At 40.7% G+C, this 20,520-nt stretch overlaps 1 protein-coding gene across 3 annotated transcripts in view; it reads right to left on the bottom strand.

Annotated features, from left to right (window-relative positions):
* Positions 1-1,118: 1,118 nt before the first annotated feature.
* Positions 1,119-20,520, bottom strand: part of avpr2ab (arginine vasopressin receptor 2a, duplicate b) — a 33,204-nt gene continuing 13,802 nt past the window's right edge. For 2 of the 3 annotated variants that reach the window (XM_077214384.1, XM_077214383.1), the window contains exons 2-6: positions 18,863-19,246; positions 10,757-11,002; positions 10,526-10,672; positions 7,672-8,320; positions 1,119-3,164 (exon numbers count right to left, since the gene is read on the bottom strand). In XM_077214384.1, the coding sequence (XP_077070499.1) occupies positions 2,962-3,164; positions 7,672-8,320; positions 10,526-10,672; positions 10,757-11,002; positions 18,863-19,243 (1,626 nt within the window). In that variant the 5' untranslated portion in view covers positions 19,244-19,246 and the 3' untranslated portion in view covers positions 1,119-2,961. Of the gene's footprint in view, positions 3,165-7,449; positions 8,321-10,525; positions 10,673-10,756; positions 11,003-18,862; positions 19,247-20,520 lie in introns of those variants that run through there. The other variant, XM_077214385.1, reaches the window with a different exon arrangement.

The raw sequence follows: 20,520 nt of genomic DNA, 5'->3' as shown, positions 1-20,520 counted from the left end.
TTAACAGGGGTTAACGGGCATGGAAGAATGTGCTGTGCATTACAGTTAATCTTTTCTTTCTAAGTGGGATCTGATGGTGATGATCACATCAGGCGTCTTACAGTAGCACTCAAACTGAGATTTCAGATTAAGAGAGATAGCCTACTGTAGTATCTTCTAATTCAACTGGTGAAATTCCCCTTAAAACATGTGGCTCTTCTTATACAGTCATCTGGAGAAAGTATGATTTTTCTCATCTGTGATGCAGAGGAAAAATAGCCTGTCATGTTTTTGTGAAGTTTCTTTGCATAAAGGAAAGAGACATGCAGCCAACATCTTGACCCCAGGCATGGCACCCGTCTGCCTGTCATCTCCCAGTCAGCAAAGGCAGGGTAGATGTAGACCGAAAGCAAATCCACAAGCATATGGTTGCACTGGAAATCCATATTATAATGCATTTCGTTTTTTTTAGCTCTATTGTTCCATAAGCCCCTCCAACAACATAGAGTCGTTCACATGCCACAAAATATCTGGGATGATATCAGTAGAGGCTGACACGAGAGCCAGTCTGTCTACAGTCAATTCTCATAAAATTACAGATGTGCAACTAATCTCAAATAATGTTTGCAATGTATTTGCACTTCTCATTTGCATCATCACAAGTTTAATTCACAGAGCAAGTCCACTCAGTATTTTTAATAGTAAGTATAAATAAATGGATGGCACAGGAGTAAATTATTCTCGATTTACTGCGAATAGAGTATTTCTACAATGGTATAACTGAAAACATTTTTGATTTACAATAATTTTCCATTTGTATATCAACCAGTGCAACAAAATAAAGAAAAACATTGCCATTGTTTTGGTTGCGATTTGGTGCTAATTAAATAACCTCAACATACGTGAAGTTGTTAAACAATTCAAGTGAGTTTTCCTAGTACATCAAGGCTGTAGCTGCTGTTTAACAAAAGTGTGTTTTAGATGCCTATGAATGTGAGATTTTTTTTTATACAAGTTATATATATATATATATATATATATATATATATATATATATATATATATATATATATATATATACACAGGTTACCTTATGAAGATGAAGCAATTAAAAAGGAAATAAATAAAGAACAACAAAGTAAAGTAATATAAAAAATAATTTATTACATTGTCAATCATAGGTATTGCACATCTTATGTATCAAATATGTGATTTATATTCATCATTATGCATTGAGGATATTAAAAAGGTCACTAGCTGTTAGTTTTCTCAGAATTGTTTCAATATGATTACTATTAATATCTAATGGTTAGTAGTTTACAGTTAATCAAGGTCAATGATATACTGTTAGATAATAACATCGAGAGAAACCTTACATTTTTACCAATCAAAAGTGATTGTTCAATTATATGATTTGTTACCAATTCCTTTGTTAAATGAGGATATATTAATGCATTTCTGATCTCAATCCTTTTGTCATCAAGCATGAAATGTGATAAGCCAAAATATTTGGAAAAAACAACTATTTTCTCAAGCTATGAAAGTAAGGCTTTCCTAAAGAGTGTTTTAGACTTTCCAAATAAATCTAAAATGCTTGAAAAGTGTGTTTCTAATAAATACTTGCAGGGGTGAGATTAGCACTCAAAAATGTGAGATTGAACTAGTCCTAGAACTACCACTATTCTACTGAATTCCTAATTGAACTAATCAAGTACATCTAGAATCTGTGCATTACAAACATGTACATATAATACTTTTCTTTATAATAAGGCGCTTAAGTTGCAGTGTACATTTTTTCTTAATCCTTTTACACTACTTTATTATAATGTTAATATTTTCTGTACAAATAAGTTACTCTGAAGCATGTGAATGGTCCCGATTCCAAATGACACAAAAAAACAAACAAAAATCAAACAAAGAGCAGAGGTAGAGAGCTAAAAGAGTGACAAACTTGTGGATGAAACTGAAATTGGTGTGATTAGTTTTTACATATGTACATAATGTAGAGTCTTCAACTATAGCAGTTGCTCTTGAAATGTTGCTACCTACAATACATATACCTGTATATTGCTGTTCATTTACCATTACACTGTTTCTTCTGTAAAAAAAAAAAAGATATTTTTGTGTCTAGCGGTGGTCAAATGTAGATTTCTGCCTGCTGTAAACCCTTCCACTGCAGCAATTCCAATAATTTAGCTAGTACTCAAATACTGTAGACCAATTCAATGCACAGTGTCTTTCTTTAGATTTGACATTTAATTCAGAAAATCACTAAGCTGTCACTGTGTTTGATTCCCATGTAATAGGCTGATATTTTCGTAACATTCGCAGCATCTTGCCGCTGGTCTTGTGCAGCTATCTAGAGTATATCCAGATAACGTTTTGTCCATTCTTTATGTGTTGTTTACATGCATTTTCCACGCTTACTTTGTACTGTGAATTCTGATATAATCCTGTGATGCTAATCTATGAAAGCACTCGGTTGAGGCATGAAAGAAAGATGGAGAACAATGGAGGACCTCCGATCCTTCGCATCCTAACACATCCCCCTCCTCTTCCCCTTGATTCATCACCCCAGTCTGATTTTGTGTGACTGAATGGACAGTTGTCTGTAAAATGCACTAGGCATGGCGATGTGGTTTTGTCTTTCAAACTGATGCAAGTTGTTATTAATGGATCAGTATCTGCTGTTCATATTGTGTAACCACCATGTACCTGAATCTAAAGGACATGTGTGGACATTGCCCCAGTCCTGTATCAAACGGCGCACTTCATGCACACTTGTGGAGTTGGCGCGTGCCTGTGAAGTTCATAAGATCGCATGGTGAAAGGCTGTTCACGAGCCCAAATGTATCCGCCATTATGTCACCGAAATGTGGGCAAAGAGTAGCATTTGGGAAAGGGTCTATCCCATCACATCAGTGGTGTGTTTGCCATGTGCTGGTGTGTGTGTGTGTGTGTGTAGAAGAGTCAGGCCAGAGGTCAGTATATGGAGTCCTTGGTGTTGGTTGACGTGTGAGTTGTGGTTGAGTCGTCCGGCAGGGAACCTCGACGTGGGGATCCGGTTTGGCAGTGCAGCAGTGCGAGCAGCTCACGGGACACACTGCTGGAGAAGGCTGTGTAGATCCACGGGTTAGTGCAGGAGTTTAGACTGGCTAGCAGCATCAGGATAGTGAAAGCAGCCCCTGTATAAGAGATAAAAGTCAACTCAAAGCCATTAGTGTGTATTAGTCTACTGCATTGACAATATAGCAATATCGTTGTGTAAATAATCTGTGCAAGTCTATGAGATCATCTACCAGGTGAAAATCTTAAAATCGCTTCGAATAATAGCTTTAAAGACTGCACAAATGCAAATAATAATCCCATATTCATATATTTTGAATTTGCAGTAGTGACATTAACTGTAATTACCTGGACAGAAGCTGTAGTTTTTGTAAGGAAAAAGTCCATAAATGAATTACAAACTAACACAGTGAGTATATTTGCATATAAGACAAATATAATACGCTACCATTTTAAGGTTGTTGGTAAGTTTTTTAAGAAGTCTCACTGTTCACCATGGCTGCATTTATTTGATCAAAACTACTTTAAAAACACTAATATTGTGAAATATTATTATAATGAAAGTGTTATTTAGTCTTGTGATGTCAAAGCAAAGAATTTTTAGCATCATTACTCCAGTCTTCAGTGTCACATGATCCTTCAGAAATCATTCTCATATGCTGATTTGCTGCTCAAGAAACTGCTCAATTATCAATGTTGAAAACAGTTGTGCCACCTAATCTTTTTTTTTTTAGGATTCTTTGATGAATAGAAATATAGATTTTTTTTGTAGAAAAATGTTGAAACATTAATGTCTTTACAGTCATTTTTTTTACTTTTACTTTACTGTCAATTGTGCTGATTTTCATAGTGATTTGGTTTCCAGGTGGCCGGTCAAACTGTGCAGACAGTCCAGTTTAATACAGAGGTGTAAATACCAATGAGATTACCCAACACTCAGAAGAGTGAGCAGGTGTTTTTCTGTTTATGTGTTAAAGGGAAAGAAAGCAGGGGACAGTTAAAAAAGAAGAGCAAAATAAAAAGGGACACATTGAAAACATGATTGATTATTTCTGCTTCTGGAGATCTCTCCTCCCACAGACTTTAGTTCCAGCCAAGCTCGAACACACCTGCCTGCAATTTCCCAGTAAACTTGAAGACCCTGCTGAACTGATTCATGTGTTTTTGATTATACTTGGAATGAAACTCTGCTGGAAGGTAGATTTCCAAGAACAGGCACCTCTGTTTTTGAGAGATTCCTGGAGAATGTGTTGATTGTTTGGTTATTTAACACCCCCCTGCTGATGGCAAGGCTGAATTTTCAGCATCATTACTCCAGTCTTCAGTGTCAGATGATCCATCAGAAATCATTTGAATATGATGATTTGCTGCTCAAGAAACATTGTCTTCGTATTATCAATGTTGAAAACAGTTGTGCTGCTTAATATTTTTGTGGAAGCTGTAATTTTTTCCTTGATCATAGAAATTTCAAAAGAACATATTTTAACTATTTAAAATTGATCAAAAGTGACAGTAAATGGATACTGGCTAAATGAATGTATTGAATAAATAAAAAATAAAAAATTGAACTGAACTGACCCCAAACATTGGAACAGTAGTGTATTTTTCGAATCAGCCATAAAATCTGACAACAATGGTATACTAAATTTGACTTCTTTAGCTAAAATCACCCCCCAATTTTTTTTCTGAGTTAACTAATTCACATGCACAAAAAAAAGTCTCTATAGTCGAAAAAATATTATTGGAACTTTTAACTAAACGGCGGGACTTTCAGACTGTCACGATATTGACCTTTGTGATTTCTCCCATTCATTTTTTGCGAGTGGACTGTCTCTTCTAGCTTATATCGTCTCCGATTTGATTAAAAGTGTTGCATGATTGTGAAGCAATTTCCTATTTCAAAATATTGCCTATTATATAATGAACCCTTTTAAAAATATACATCACAGTGTTTATGGCATCCAAGAACCCTATAGTGTGCAACAGTCAGGCTCCAGAAGAAAAAAATCCATTCATTTTCTCCAGAAGTAAATTGATTTTAAATGATAGCTTATAAACTTTTAAAGACAGACCAACTGTGAGCTACGAGGTTGTTAAAGTCCCTTGGGTGTTAAAGTCGGCCTTCATCCTCCCGTCGTGCGCCGACAACTGGTGACATCATCGGCAGTGCGTGCCCACCAGTTGCCTTGTGCGCTTATGTGAACCTAATAAGCTGATAGGAGCATCCATTCCGGCTGTAGCGGGTGACAGTTGAGTGTGGCAACGGCTTTACCGCGAGTGGGTGTGGTTTCAGCGCAGCCAGCGCACACACCCCCAGCGTTTGAGAGCAGAGACTACTGCTTATTTTTTCAAGATTTTGATAGCTTATTTTATGTACTTGCCGGCTTTTTTATCATTCAAATTTGGCTGGGTGTCTAATAACACAATTTTCTGTGATATGACAAACTCAGAACACATACTTCATTTTGACTTTATAGGGACTTTAATCAATGGTATTTGCCTCTGCTGAAGCCGTCAGGCCGCATGATTTCATCTTATTTTTTAAATAAGCGTGTTTAACAGTGGAATTCCTGGTGAAAAACTACATTACCCATGCTTCTGTACAGAAAATTACACCAAGCAGCGAAGCAACACAATCCAAAATAGCTCTTTAGCCCCGCCCACTCCCATGAGGCACTGCAAATATTATGTACTGAAATGTTTGTATATGTATATTTTGCAATAGACATTGTTTTGTTTTTTGTTTTTTTACATATAATCAACATTTGTTAATGAGTAGTCTTATATTTCTCCATTGTTTTTAATTTGATTATGTTGTTTGCATTGCTTCATGGGATTGTAGTTCTTTCCCTCAACAAAACCATTAAAGGGTTACTTCAGGATTTAGCATTAAGATTTGTATTAGTAGAAAACCAGTAGTATTTTCGAATTACCTTGCTTCCCCCCCTCATTTCCCCCTGATATGAGAGATTTATGTATTTTTAGTCTGGAAAAAATCCTCCGATGACGCAAAAATCGTCATTTTGCGTCATCGGAGGATTTTTGGGCCAGAGGCTTAAAACTACAGCCAGTACTAGTAGCTAGTTCCGCATGTTTTCACTACGCCCGTATGGGGCGGGATCTCACTCACAGAAAGTAAGATATTGTCAGCCATCTTTCTGTAGAAGCTAAGCTAACAGGCTCTTGCTCTGTGTATAAAGTTTGTATAGTGGGCTAATCACGATAGCGGAAGGTAACGTTAGTTTAGAAGTTGAAATGACAGAAGGGGATTTCGAAGATCAGTTGCGCGAATCTGATGCTCGCGGCTACCTGTACGAGCCGCAATACAGCGATGAACAGTTGCGGGAGATGGAGGAACAAGATGCGGCCGGAGCAGCTGCTGCAGCAGGGGAGCAAGACCTGACTCGAGCCCGGCCAGACTCCAGCTGGGGCGGACTGGAGCTGTCAGTGCTCACGCTGTGCGCCTATGGAAACAGATAGAGAGTCCTATTGCTGTCGCGAATTTCAACGATCCCATTTTCTTCTGGACGAGATAAATTGGAAACGCCAGCCAAAGCCCGCAGGGACAAACGGACGGCTTAGTGTAAAGTGAGTAACGTTATTTGGTTTGTTTTTCTTTTTTTTACCAAGACGTAATGTACAGAGTTTGGACACCCGGCATTATCACAATGTTCTTCCCTCGTAACGTTAGTCAGCTGAGCTATTGTTGTTATATTTACATCTATGATAGTATACTGTGTGCAAATAGTTCGCATTGCTAACGTTGTGCTTACTGTTTTGTAGACAATATCGCCTAACAGCCTATCGTCACTTTATGGAATGGTTCCAGCAAGGCGAGCGACTTGGTAAAGACTATCGTCTCGTTTTGCCCACCTGTGTTGTCCAGGACATCAGACGGAGATATCCAGCTCCTGACTGACAATACTGTGAATGAATATAAGGAAACAGCCGAAGCTCTGGAAGAGCTTTGAGTGTAAAAGTGTTAATATTAATTTTAAGTTAATATAAAAGTTATAACTCCCATTGGTTGTGGTTCTTTTTATAAACCTTTAAACCTTTACTGTTACTAGAGTATGTATTAGCCTAGAGAATGTGTGGAGAAATTTTTCGGATACTGCCGCCTGTAACCGGTAGGCGTGGTTTGGGAGTGGCCTGGCCTCGTAAGGGCAGCAAAGCAAGTGCATTCTGGGAGTTGTTGTCTTTCAGCCACATGAGTAAAAAATACATTTTCTGCCTTTTCTCAGTCTAGAATGCTTCAATTTAAAAAATAATTTCACATTTCTACTATATAAATGATCACTATTAAATACACATTCATGTTCCCAGAGCTGAAGTATCCCTTTAAGTACTACAGTCTTGTACCTTTGTGTTTTTGTCTGATTTTCAAAAACTTTTTCTGCAAACCAAAGTTTCAGTTTTGTGATTCACCTTGTATCTGATTTGTTCATGGCTTTTAACTCTTTAATGAAGACTATTTTAAAACCCCTATGGGAGAAATGAAAAAAAAATAAAAAGTTCTTCCAGAACCAGCGCAGCTGAAAAATGGGGTGGCACTGTTGCAAAATGTTGTGTGACTATACAGGACATGCATACATGTATGTATATCTACAGTAGTTAAAATCTGACCTTGGTTTGGTGGGTTGGGGTCCCAGGCTGCCCATAACTGAACAATAAAGAAGGGAGACCAGCATATGGTGTAGACCAGCACAATGACAAGGGTCATCCTAACTGTCTTAGACATGGCCTTGGTCACACCTGGGAGAGGTGGCGGGTGCGAATACTCTGTCGGAATGGGAAAAGCATCTGGAAGCACATCTGGCCACAGTTCAGAAGCTCCAGAGCTGTTTGGATGTCCAGCCAATGCACAAACGCTATTGGCTGATAATGACTGAGAATGGGAGGGGTCTGAGAGATGGTTGGGGGTGTTTTGCTGGTGAGTTGTGATGGAAGTGGAGGAGCTGTCTGAAGGGGGGCGGGGGCCAAAGCAGGGATCACAGATAGAGCTCCTGCAGGGCAAAGTCTGAGAGTAGTCATCATATAGGCTTGAGTGGGACTCTTCCTCTCTGGCACGATGTGAGGAGCTGCAGTGAGCTTGACTGAAACTGCTGTCAGCATGGTGAGTGTGTCTGCTCTGTCTGTTTCTCTCTCTGCCCCTTCCCCTGCCCCCCTCCCTCTGAGCAAAGTGGAATAAGACAGAGTTCCTCTTAAATTCTGCCGTCACCACCCGCTCTGACTTCAGGTAAATATTGTCATGGATTTCTCTGAAGATGCGAACCTGAGATGAAAAAGATATATATCAATGTAAAAATAGTTCTATCACAGTACAGAGTTGTGTACGGAAGCCCAGAACCGCAACGTTAAAAAAAAAAAAAATCTGTAAAAAAAATAAAATAATTCTAGCATTTCAATAACTTCATTATTGAAATATTTCGGCTTTAATCTCGCAATGCTAGAAGTATTTTATTTTTTTACGGATTTTTTTTTTTTTACGTTGCGGTTCAGGGCTTCCGTACACAGATTAAAGTCAAAACATTACGAGAAAGTCGTAATATTTTGAGAATAAAGTCAAAATTACGAGAAGTCTTCCGTAGAAGTTTGTGTGTGTGTGTGTGTGTAAAGAAATGCTCTTGTGAAGTCGAATTGCCTCGGAAATGGATCTTCGTGCTCGTCTACAGGCTTCCTAAAACATATGGTAATGCTATGTTGTTAGATTAGCACCTGTAGAATTTCCTTTTGTTAGAATCCCAGGTAAAAGTAAAAGCTACTATTATATTTAGATCCATCAGAACCAGTTCGACTTCACCAGCGCATTTCTTTACAAACAAACAAACAAATAAATAAATAAATAAAGAACTTCTACGGAAGACTGTCTTCTCGTAATTTTGACTTTATTCTCAAAATATTACGACTTTAATCTCGAAATATTTCAACTTTAATCTCTAAATGCTAGAATATTTTTTTTTCTTTTTTTCTACGTTGCGGTTCAGTGCTTCCGTAGTTGTGTGCTTTTTAAATTCCAGTTAAGTTCCTGGATTCAAATTGTTACTTTATATCTAAATTAAAATCTGTGGGTGTTTTGAAAGTATTACATTTAATTCATATAAACATTCAAATTCTGAGAAAATTATGTTCTACATTGGAATAACACAGACAAGCTTTACAGAACATCCCATAGGAGACGAATTGGAGATTTCGGTGAACAGTGTTATTTTTGGTAAACCATGCTTTTAAAGTGGTAAAAATGTGTTGGAAATTTGTAAAATAATATGAATAATATTTGAAAAATATTTTAAGGTCAACGAAACCAAAGAAAGAAAATGAGCTTATCAATGCATATCTAAATTCGCGCCTACGGTATCTTTGTAGAACTTCAAAAAAAGAAACAAAAAAGATGCTGCAGCCAATGAGCAGCCGGCGGGGGCTGGCTTCAGGACGACTCAACCTCCATGGACAGTTTTTAACATTTTATCATACAATTACTACTCAAGATTGTGCTTTAGTATAATTTTCGGGACAATTAGGGCCGGATTCTGGTCACCCTAAGTAGGCTATATAAACAAATTCACAAATAATACACCATTTAAACATTATTAAAAATAAATAGGCTACTGAGTTACTAAAAAAATCTTTGTCAAAGAATACACTTGGAGCACTAAATGTTATTCAAAGTCAAATCGCATGCTTTTAACATTAAATAAAGCAAATAAACAGTACCTCAGATATCATTGCCACACTTTGTGTTTTTTGTTCCAGGCTCGACGTCGCAGAAAAATAGAAACCGTTTCTAAAATAGAATTGTCGCGTCTCGCCGCGGTTAGGACAAAAACTCTGATTAACATGGAAAAGATACCTTTAATCGCATGTCACGTCGCGTGTAGTTAGCTTATAGCTCGCCCTGGGTCGACATTTCATTCTGTAACATCAGGCACTTTTGATTTATATGTTGCTTAATATTGATGACCGCGTTATTTTACATATGCATCTGATTACATATGCTATTGCTAGTTTCTGTTTCTTCTTCCCATGTGTTTTGATCAGGATATTCAGAATTCTTTCAGAAGATGCCAAATTGTGTCCCTTAGCGTTTAGTCAATGGCGGGGAAGCGTTGTCTCATAAATGACGAAAATTTCCAGCAATGGCGGGAAAAGAGTTAAAGTAGGACTGGTCAGTATAATGCTTTTAAGGTGAGGCTTAGCCATTTACATTTATGCATTTGGCAGGCGATTTTTCTAAAATGTGATGCATTGCATTCAAGGTATACATTTGATCAGTTCATGCATTCTATGGATCGAACCCATGACCTTGACATTTTTAGTGCCATGCTCATTGTTTTAAACTAAAGGAACACTACATCAAAATTAGTCAAAAGAAAGCCAAAATTCCAAAATTCAAGAGACGTCAAAGCCATATAATTTAAATTGAAAAAAAGGTGAGTAGGGAGCGAGAGATTGAGAGAGAAAGAGAATAAGCTGGAGATACCTGACAGACAGTGATGATTAAGGCTGGCAATACGAACACAGCCACAGTCATCCAGGTGACGTATGCTTTAAGACCCCATGGCTCAGCAAAGTGGCCCCAGCATTCAAAAACCCCAGGGGACACCTCTGACCGTGAGAAGATAAACACCTATGTATGAGTGAGCAGAGAGTCATGAGCTTGAACAACATATTAAATAAATCAGTCAAGAATGATCTGAGATTTATTCCTCACCTGTGGTAAACTGAGCAAAAGGGCCAGGCCCCATGCAACCATGATAGGGGTGTTCCAGCGAGAGGGCGCGCCCCCACGATATGCCTGCAGGGGGCAGCAGATGGCATAGTGCCGATCCACAGTCATGGCCACAATCATATAGGATGATGCAAACATCCCGACAATCTGCAAATATTTGACGGAGCGGCACAGAGCGTCAGGGCCATGGAAGTGCTCAGTGATGTCCCACACCAACTGTGGCAGCACCTGGGGACAAAATAAAAACATACAATTAGAATTTAGATGGCACATCATTTACTACATGGCACAAGCTGATTGGCCTCTGTTGATTCTGCAGCCAGAGAGATTGCTTGCACAAAATTTAAATAGTGTGGTTCTGTGTTCGCTGTAAGCTGGTCCTGCATTGCGCTATCAGAGTTCCTCTGAAATCCTCCACCAGCTCCACCTGTCTAGAACTCCTAAGGATGTACATGTACAACTTGTACAACTTACATGCTCACTTGCTCTGAAACACCATGTGTATGAGATCTTGTCCACCAAGACCAAATACATTAACATTATCTTATCTATTAACATGCTAAAACTCAATCAAGAGTTGTCATGATTAAACTGGCATTATTTTACCATGACAAACATATTCTTTGCCACATTACCAGATAACATCTAGGGATGCACGGTTTGGAAAAAAATTGAATTGCAATTTTTCTGATACAAAATGTGATTGAGGGTGTAAAATCTCATTATCCATCCATCAATCCATCTTCTTCCGCTTATCCGGGCCGGGTCTTCCTTGGGGTCTCCTCCTGATGGCACGTGCCTGGAGCACCTCCGGAGTGGCCAAGCTCTTCACCCTATCTCTAAGGGAGCGCCCAGCCACCCTACGGAGAAAGCTCATTTTGGCCGCCTGTATCCAGGATCTTATCCTTTCGGTCATGACCCACAGCTCATGACCATAAGTGAGAGTAGGAACGTAGATCAACCGCTAAATCGAGAGCTTCGCCTTACAGCTCAGCTCCTTCACCACGACAGACTGGTACATCGAGCGCATTACTGCAGAAGCTGCACCGATCCGTCTGTTAATCTCCGGTTCCATCCTTCCCTCACTAGTAAACAAGACGCCAAGATACTTTAACTCCTCCATTTGAGACAGGAACTCTCCACCAACCTGAACCTAAAGCCACCCTTTTCCGACAGAGAACCATGGCCTCGGACTTGGAGGTGCTGATTCTCATCCCAGCCGCTTCACACTTGGCTGCAAACCATCCCAGTGCATGTTGAAGGTCCTGGTCTGATTAGGCCAACATGACAACATCATCTGCAAAAAGCAGAGACGAAATCATGTGGTCCCCAAACAGGACACTCTCCAGCCCCTGACTGTGCCTAGAAATTCTGTCAATAAAAATTATGAACAGAGCCGGTGACAAAGGGCAGCCCTGCCGGAGTCGAACGTCCACCGGGAACAAGTCTGACTTACTGCCGGCAATGCGAACCAAGCTCCTGCTCCACTCGTAGAAGGACTGGACAGCCCTTAGCAGAGGGCCTCGGACCCCATACTCCCAGAGCACCCTCCACAGGACGCCGCGAGGGACACAGTCGAATGCCTTCTCCAAATCCACAAAGCCTTCTCCAAATCCATGTGGATTGGTTGGGCAAATTCCCATGAACCCTCCAGCACCCTGGAGAGGGTATACAACTGGTCCAGTGTTCCACGGATTGTTCCTCCTGAATGTTGTCCACAATGTTCCTCCTGAATCCGGGGTTCCGCTATCAGCCGGTTGGAGGAACACACCCTCCGGTCACCCTTCTTGAGAAGAGGGATCACCACCCCGGTTTGCCAGTCCAGAGGTACTATCCCCGACCGCCACGCGATGCTGCAGAGGCGTGTCAGCCAAGATAGCCCCACAACATCCAGAGACGTGAGATACTCAGGGCAGATCTCATCCACCCCCGGTGCCTTGCCACCGAGGACCTTTTTAACTACCTCGGTAAATTCAGCTTGGGTGATGGACGAGTCCACCTCCGAGTCCTCGGCCTCTGCTTCCTCAATGGGAGACTTGTCGTTGGGATTGAGGAGATCCTTGAAGTATTCATTCCACCGTCCAACGATATCCCCAGTTGAGATCAACAGCTGCCCACCTCCACTGTAAACAGTGTTGATAGGGCACTGCTTCCCTCTTCTGAGGGCGCCGGGCGGTTTTCCAGAATCTCTTCGAAGCCAACTGATAGTCCTTCTCCATGGCCACACCAAACTTATCCCAGGCCAGATTTTTTGCCTCCACAACTACCGCTTGGCCTGCCGGTACCCGTCACCTACCTCAGGGGTCCCACAAGCCAGCCAGGCCTGATAGGACTCCTTCTTCAGCTTGACTCCATCCCTTTTTTGCCACCTCGACAGGCACCGGAGACCTTAAGGCCACAGCTCAGAGCGGCCGTATCGATAATGGAGGTGGAGAACATGGTCCACTCGGACTCAATATCTCCAGACTCCCTCAGGATCGAAGCTCCGCCGGAGGTGGGAGTTGAAGATCTTTCTGACAGGGGACTCGGCCAAACATTACCAACAGACCATTACAGTACATTTGGGTCTGCCGAGTCTGTCCAGCTTCCTCCCCCGCCATCGGATCCAAATTACCACCAGGTGGTGATCAGTTCTGCCCCTCTCTTCACCCGCGTGTCCAAGACATACGGCCGGAGGACGGATGAAATGACTACAAAGTCAATCATCAGTCTCCGGTCTAGGGTGCCCTGGTGCCACGTGCACTGATAGGCAAGGCAAGACAAGTTTATTTATATAGCACATTTCATACACAATGGTAATTCAAAGTGCTTTACATAGAAGAAATTAAAATAATCAAAAGAAATCAGAATAATTAAAACAGTTTAGAATAAAAGATAAAATACAGAAATAATCAAATGAAATCAGAGTAATTAAAACATAAAATAAAATACAGTGCAAACAGTCGGACGAACAGTGGCACAGTGCTCATTCAGTAAATGCACAGCTAAACAGATGTGTTTTGAGTCTGGATTTGAATGTGACTACTGTAGGAGCACATCTGATCTCTTCTGGAAGCTGGTTCCAGCTGCGGCTGGCATAGTAGCTAAAAGCAGACTCGCCATGCTTAGAGTGAACCCTTGGTATTTCTAGCCGATGTGATCCTAATGATCTGAGTGATCTGTTGGGTTTATATTCAGTGAGCATATCTGCAATGTATTGAGGTCCTCGGCCATTGAATGATTTATATACCAGTAATAATACTTTAAAATCAATCCTAAATGTAACTGGCAGCCAGTGTAAAGACCTGAGGACTGGTGTGATGTGTTCATATTTTCTGGTTCTGCTCAGAATCCTAGCAGCAGCGTTCTGTATGAGCTGCAACTGTCTTATGGTCTTTTTGGGAAGGCCAGTGAGAAGTCCATTACAATAATCCACCCTACTGGTGATGAAAGCATGCACACGTTTTTCTAAGTCTTGACTGGAAACAAAGCATCTAATTCTTGCAATATTTTTCAGGTGATAGTATGCTGATTTAGTTATTGCTTTGAAATGACTACTGAAACTAAGGTCTGACTCTAGAGACACACCCAGATTCCTGACTTGATTTTTAGTTGTTTGACCCCATAGACTGAAGGTATGCGTTCACCTTGAGAACTTCATCTTTGTTTCCAAACGCAATGACTTCAGTTGTCTTTGTTTAACTGAAGAAAGTTTTGGCACATCCAATTGTTTACTTCATCAATGCATTGGCAAAGGGAGTCAATGGGGCTGTAATCGTTAGGCGATAGGGATAAGTAGAGCTATGTGTCGTCTGCATAGCTATGGTAAGCGATTTGGTTCTTTCTCATTATTTGGCTCATTGGGAGCATGTACAGGTTGAATAGGAGTGGCGCAAGAATTGAGCCTTGAGGGACTCCGAATGTCATGGATGTCCACTCAGACTTATGGTCTCCTATACTCACATAATAACCTCTGCCTCCTAAGTATGACCTGAACCATTTTAGGACTATCCCACAAAGTGTGGGAAAAAACTATCCCGACCCAGTTTTCCAGCCTATCAAGAAGTATGTTGTGATCGACAGTGTCAAATGCAGCACTGAGGTAGAGTAGTACCAGCTCTGATAATTTGCCTGTATCAGTATTTAAGCGAATATCATTTATTATCTTTATGAGCACGGTCTCTGTACTGTGGTGCGGTCGGAAACCAGATTGAAAATGGTCAAAGTATCCATTCGAGCTTAAGAATTTGTTCAGCTGATTGAAGACAACTTTTTCAATGATCTTGCCTATGAAAGGAAGATTTGAGATCGGTCTATAGTTGTTTAATATGGTCTTATCCAGATTGCTCTTTTTCAGGAGGGGCTTGACAACAGGAGTTTTCAGGGAGGTCGGAAAACTCCCAGAGAGAAGTGAGGTATTTACCACTTCTAGGAGATCTGCTTCTAAGCTGTGTAACACATTTTCGAAAAAAGATGTGGGAAGTGCGTCAAGGGCGCAGGTTGATGTTTTTAGGTGCTGTACGGTTTCTTCCAAAATGTTGCCATCAATTTCTTCGAAATCAGACATAGTGGCTACTTTCTCAGGCTGTTGTCTGATCTGCCTGATATTATTGATTTTCTCAGAGAAGAAAGAAGCAAACTCACTGCACTTTCTCACTGAGAGCATTTCACTGGGAATCTGGCTTGGGGGGTTTGTCAGTCTCTCTACAGTAGCAAAAAGAGTGTGCGTGGTTTATATTTCTGTTTATAATATTCAAGAAGAAAGTCTATCTCGATAGACACCCTTATGCTTGAACATGGTGTTCGTTATGGACAAGCTGTGACTAGCACAGAAGTCCAATAACAGAACACCGCTCGGGTTCAGATCAGGGGGGGCCGTTCCTCCCAATGATGCCCCTCCTGGTGTCACTGTCGCCACCCACGTGGGCGTTGAAGTCCCCCAGTAGAGCGAAGGAGTCCCTAGTCAGAGCACTTTCCAGCACCCCTCCCAGAGACTCCAAGAGGGCCGGGTACTCTGCACTGCCATTCGGCCCTTTGGCAAACATGACAGTGAGAGACCTACCCCCTCTTGTTCAACAGGGTGGAACTCCAACACATAGCGGCTGAGCTGGGGGGCTATAAGCAAACCCACACCAGCCCACCGCCTCTCACCATGGGCAACTCCAGAGTGGTAGAGAGTCCAGCCTCTCTCGAGGAGTGTGGTTCCAGAGCCCAAGCTGTGCGTGGAGGTGAGCCCGACTATATCTAGTCGCTACCTCTCTACCTCCCGCACAAGCTCAGACTCCTTCCCCGCCAGTGAGGTGAAGTTCCACGTCCCTAAAGCCAGTTTCCGTGTCCAGAGATCTGGTCGCCGGGGCCCTTGCCTTCGACCGCCGCCCGGTCCACTATGCACTGGCCCCTTACGATCCCTCCTGCAGATGGTGAGCCCACCGGAGGGCGGCCCCACGTCACTCTTTCCATGGGGGGGGGTGGCCACCAGGCGCTCGCATGCAAGCCCCAACCCCAGGCCTGGCTCCAGGGTGGGGCCCCGACTGCGCCATGCAGGGCAAAGTCTCGGCCCTTGATTTTTCTTTCTTCATAAGGGGTTCTGAAACACTCTTAGTCTGACCTGTCACCTAGGACCTGTTTCCCTCGGGAGACCCTACCAGGGGCATATGACCCCGGGCACCATAGCTCCTAGGATCATTCAAACCCCTCCACCATGATAAGATGACAGTTCAAGGAGGGGCATTATTAATAATTATTAATTCTCATTATTATTTTGATTACTATTATTACTATTAAATAAAAATGTTAAACAAAATAAGGAATATTACGGTTGTAACATTTCACCTTTTTTTTGGTAAAAAACAAATTGTATTTAAGGAACATACAATAATGATAATAATAATTTTATTTTACAGTAAACTGTAAAATTACAATACTAATACTTCATTTTTTCAAACGTTAAATCACATAAAAGAACGAAAAAGTTGGAAACAAGCCATCATTACCCCAATTTTCAAGCCTGGCGCAAAGGACCAAGCAAGCAACTATAGGCCAAGTTCAATATTGCCTGCTCTGTCCAAAATTTTAGAGAAGATTATCACAGAACAGGTAGTAGAGCATCTTGAAAGTAACAAACTTATCAACTCTAAACAGTTTGGATTTAGACGAGGGTACTCTACAGAAATGTCGAACTTCTACCTTACCGAGAACATTAAGAGTAAAAAAAAGAACCCCTTATGAACATTAAGAGTAAGTTGGACAAGGTTAATGTTGTGGGAGCGGCGTTTATAGACCTAAAAAAGGCCTTCGACACCGTGAACCACAATATACTCTTGAATAAACTCACCACCTTCAACTTCTCTGAACATGCTCTCAGCTGGTTTGCATCATATCTGGAGCATAGAGAGCAACGTGTTAAAATAAACACTGAACTCTCAATGCCACTACAATCACAATGGGTATTCCACAGGGCTCCATCTTGGGGCCTCTGCTCTTTAGTTTATATATAAATGATTTACCAACATGCTGTCAATCAGCTAACTGTCCAATGTATGCTGACAATACAGTAATCTATGCATCAGCTAGGACACCAATTGCAGTAGCAGAGACCCTGACTAAGGAAATGGAGGGTATATCCCAGTGGCTTAAAGACAACCATCTAATGGTTAATGTTAAAAAGACTGTATCTATGTCCTTCTCTATAAGAGGGAAAGCTAAGTGTACTATCAAAATAGGTCAAGAAGCCATAGAGGAAGTTGAGGAATTAATTTGTAGGTATTATTCTGGATTCACAACTCAAATTCAACAAACACATTAACAACTCTGTAAGACGGTCTGGACAAACCTGAACTGTTTTAGAATGATAAGGCATCATATAGCTTTACTTTTTTTTCATGCCATGATACTCTCTCACTTATCTTATTGTGTTACTATATGGGGCCAAGCCTCCCAGACAACAGTCAAACCCATTATATCATTATGCAAACGGGCACTGAAAATAATGGATCAGAAACCAACTATGTGGCAACACTGTTTGATTGTACAGAAATATAAGCTTTTAAATTTTGATAGCTTTATTAAGTTCTCTTTTCTTAAACTGACTTTTAAATGCGCAAATAATCTAGCTCGAGCCGTACTCTGTCCTTTTGTGACAAAAATAAACACAAGGAGAGTGGCCACTAGGAGAGCAGTGTGTAGCAAATGCATAGCAGAAAGGCGCAAAACCACTTTCGGCCAATCATGTTTTTCAGTGATAGGGACCCATTTTTTGAAAGATTTACCAACTGAAATAAAAACACAAACCGAACTGAAAACATTTAATAGAGTAGAACACTGGCTGAAACAAAACCAAACATGTGGCCACGGAGTCAGTTTTGTTGTAATGTATTGTCTGTGCTAGATGCCTGGCTGCTTGCGCATGGGTGCCAAGGTTCATCCCACGGGGCGGGGTCTGGGTATGGGAGAAAAACTTGTAGCGGCCCAGGCCCACACTATAAGGGTGGGTATAGGTGAGCAGGCGCGAGTGGCAGGGTGCTTGGGGCTTGTTTTGTTACATGATGTGCTATTTTGTGTAATGTGGTCACGATTCTGTGAAATGTTGATGTAATATATTAGTATACAATTAATATGCTGCATGATTGTGTAACTCACAATATGTAGTTTATTTTATTTTTAGATTTGGATTATCTTTTTAGAAAGGCCTGACCAGGGACTGGGGTTGCAAATTAGCCTATTGGCTAGAAACCTTTTATGCAACACATCTACACATATTGTTATGGCTTTGACTGTGATAATTATGTATGTAATAATGTGCGTTGCATTGTCCCTGACAAATAAACTAATAATAATAATACAGTGCTGCACTTTACTCTAAAGCACGCTGCACACTTATTTAATTAAATTTCAGCCTTTGCACAAAAGCCATATCACAATTATTTTGATTAATATTTATCTACAACTTATACAACTTCCCTGCTGACACATGATTACTCCCAAGCCTGAAACGTCAACTGCATCTTAATAAATGTAGTCTCACTATATGTTTCCACTCAGGTCAATGATTACTCATTACCCGCTCTTTTCTCCGTACTCATCATTTTAATAGTCTGAAGAGGCGGTTACCTGAAAGAAGGCCACTACCAGGTCAGCCACGCACAGATTGACCATGAAGAGGTGCATGGGAGCATGTTTCTTCCTACGCAGCAGCACCCACAGCACAAATCCGTTACCCAGAGCAGTGAGAGCAAGCACCAGCCCCAGCACCCCAATCTCCGCCTGGGCCAAGGCTTGGTCCCGTACCCGTGGAGGGGCAACTGGCTGCATTGTGGGCCTCATGGTGGTCCATGTGACGTTCTCTGATGGAAACAGCCAGAGGAACGACCCTGTGGCCCCATAACTGCTGCTGAGATTGAAGAGGGAGCTGGACAGGTCTGGTGGCCCCTCCATCTCCAGCACAGAGCGATTGGGCTGACCCAAATTCTCTTCCCAAGAGGCCATTCTCATGACCTACAACAAGAAGGACAGATGTGAGAGGCAAAACTAAAACATTCTAATACCATTCTAATACTGATCTCTCGCTGGCCTAAATTGGTAAACAAACAGTTGTAAATCATTTTAATAAAATTAGGTCAAATGAATTTCATTTTGTTGGCTATTTCTGTAGCTCATCTACGCGAGTAATGGAATGGTGGCGTCTAAATCAAATGAGAACATTAGGGGGATGTCTTCCATATTATCTCAAATTAAATTCTCCATCTCTACTTCTGTTTTTGGGGAGGTTTTAGAGAAAGCTCTTAAAACACGTTAAATCATTGTGTATTAACTTAAACAGAAAGAAACTCATTATACATGTACTCAAACTTTTGAGGGTAGTTTTGAGGTTTAGATAGATAGATAGTTTTATTTGTCCTCGAGAGGAAATTTGTTTCCACCTTAGATGCACACATAACATGTTAAATTATCAACATGTCATTACATACAGTGTACATATATCATATCAATCATATCACATCATATCATATAGGTTTGTTTGAGAGAAAGAGGAAATACAATTAGATTAATTGATTAAATACAGAGTTAACTCATAGTCTTTCAATTCCGAACACTGCGATATCTTCATAAAACATTTTTAAGAAAAACTCAGTTCTCTTTGTATCTGCCTTGTTAAGATGCTGCGTAGTAATGATGACCAGCTGCTAAAACACATTTAAGCAAATTTATTTAGCAAATATCTGAAAGACAAATTTGAGAATCTCTTGGCATTTACTCATCCTTTATCTCCAGACACAGGAAAACATATTTGCGGTGAGACTGAGAAAAAAATGAAAGAGATATGGGAACAATTGTGGTTTTAATCCCTCTTTTGGATACACAGCGCATGACAGAGGCATGGATGGGAGGAGGGCAGAAGGACAGGCTTTCAGGGACTAAATAGAGAAGAATGCAGACTTAATTATTATGTGCTGACATACAGTGTATAAAACTGAAATGAAAAGTAAGTTTTGAGTTTGCTTTTACTTAAATTAAACTTAATTTTTGCCTAATTTACCGAATACGCTCATAAATGTCATGCTTTTAAAGTATTTTAAAGCAATTTACCTTACATGTATACTGGTATTAAGGAAATATGGTAAATCAAATACGTGGAAAAGAGTGAAAGTGCAAAAGCCATTTAAGAAAACAACATCGGATGATAAAGGCAGAACAGAGTGGGTTATAGTGAAGAGTGCTGCCACTATAAATTAGGAGAAAATTTGCATCTGTATCAGTAAGTCTTACAG

Source organism: Siphateles boraxobius, unplaced genomic scaffold (genome assembly GCF_051911475.1).
Source record: "Siphateles boraxobius isolate OS27281-9 unplaced genomic scaffold, OSU_SipBor_1 68, whole genome shotgun sequence".
In the NCBI taxonomy this organism is placed as follows: Eukaryota; Metazoa; Chordata; class Actinopteri; order Cypriniformes; family Leuciscidae; genus Siphateles; species Siphateles boraxobius.
This window is presented reverse-complemented; position numbering and strand designations above follow the sequence as displayed.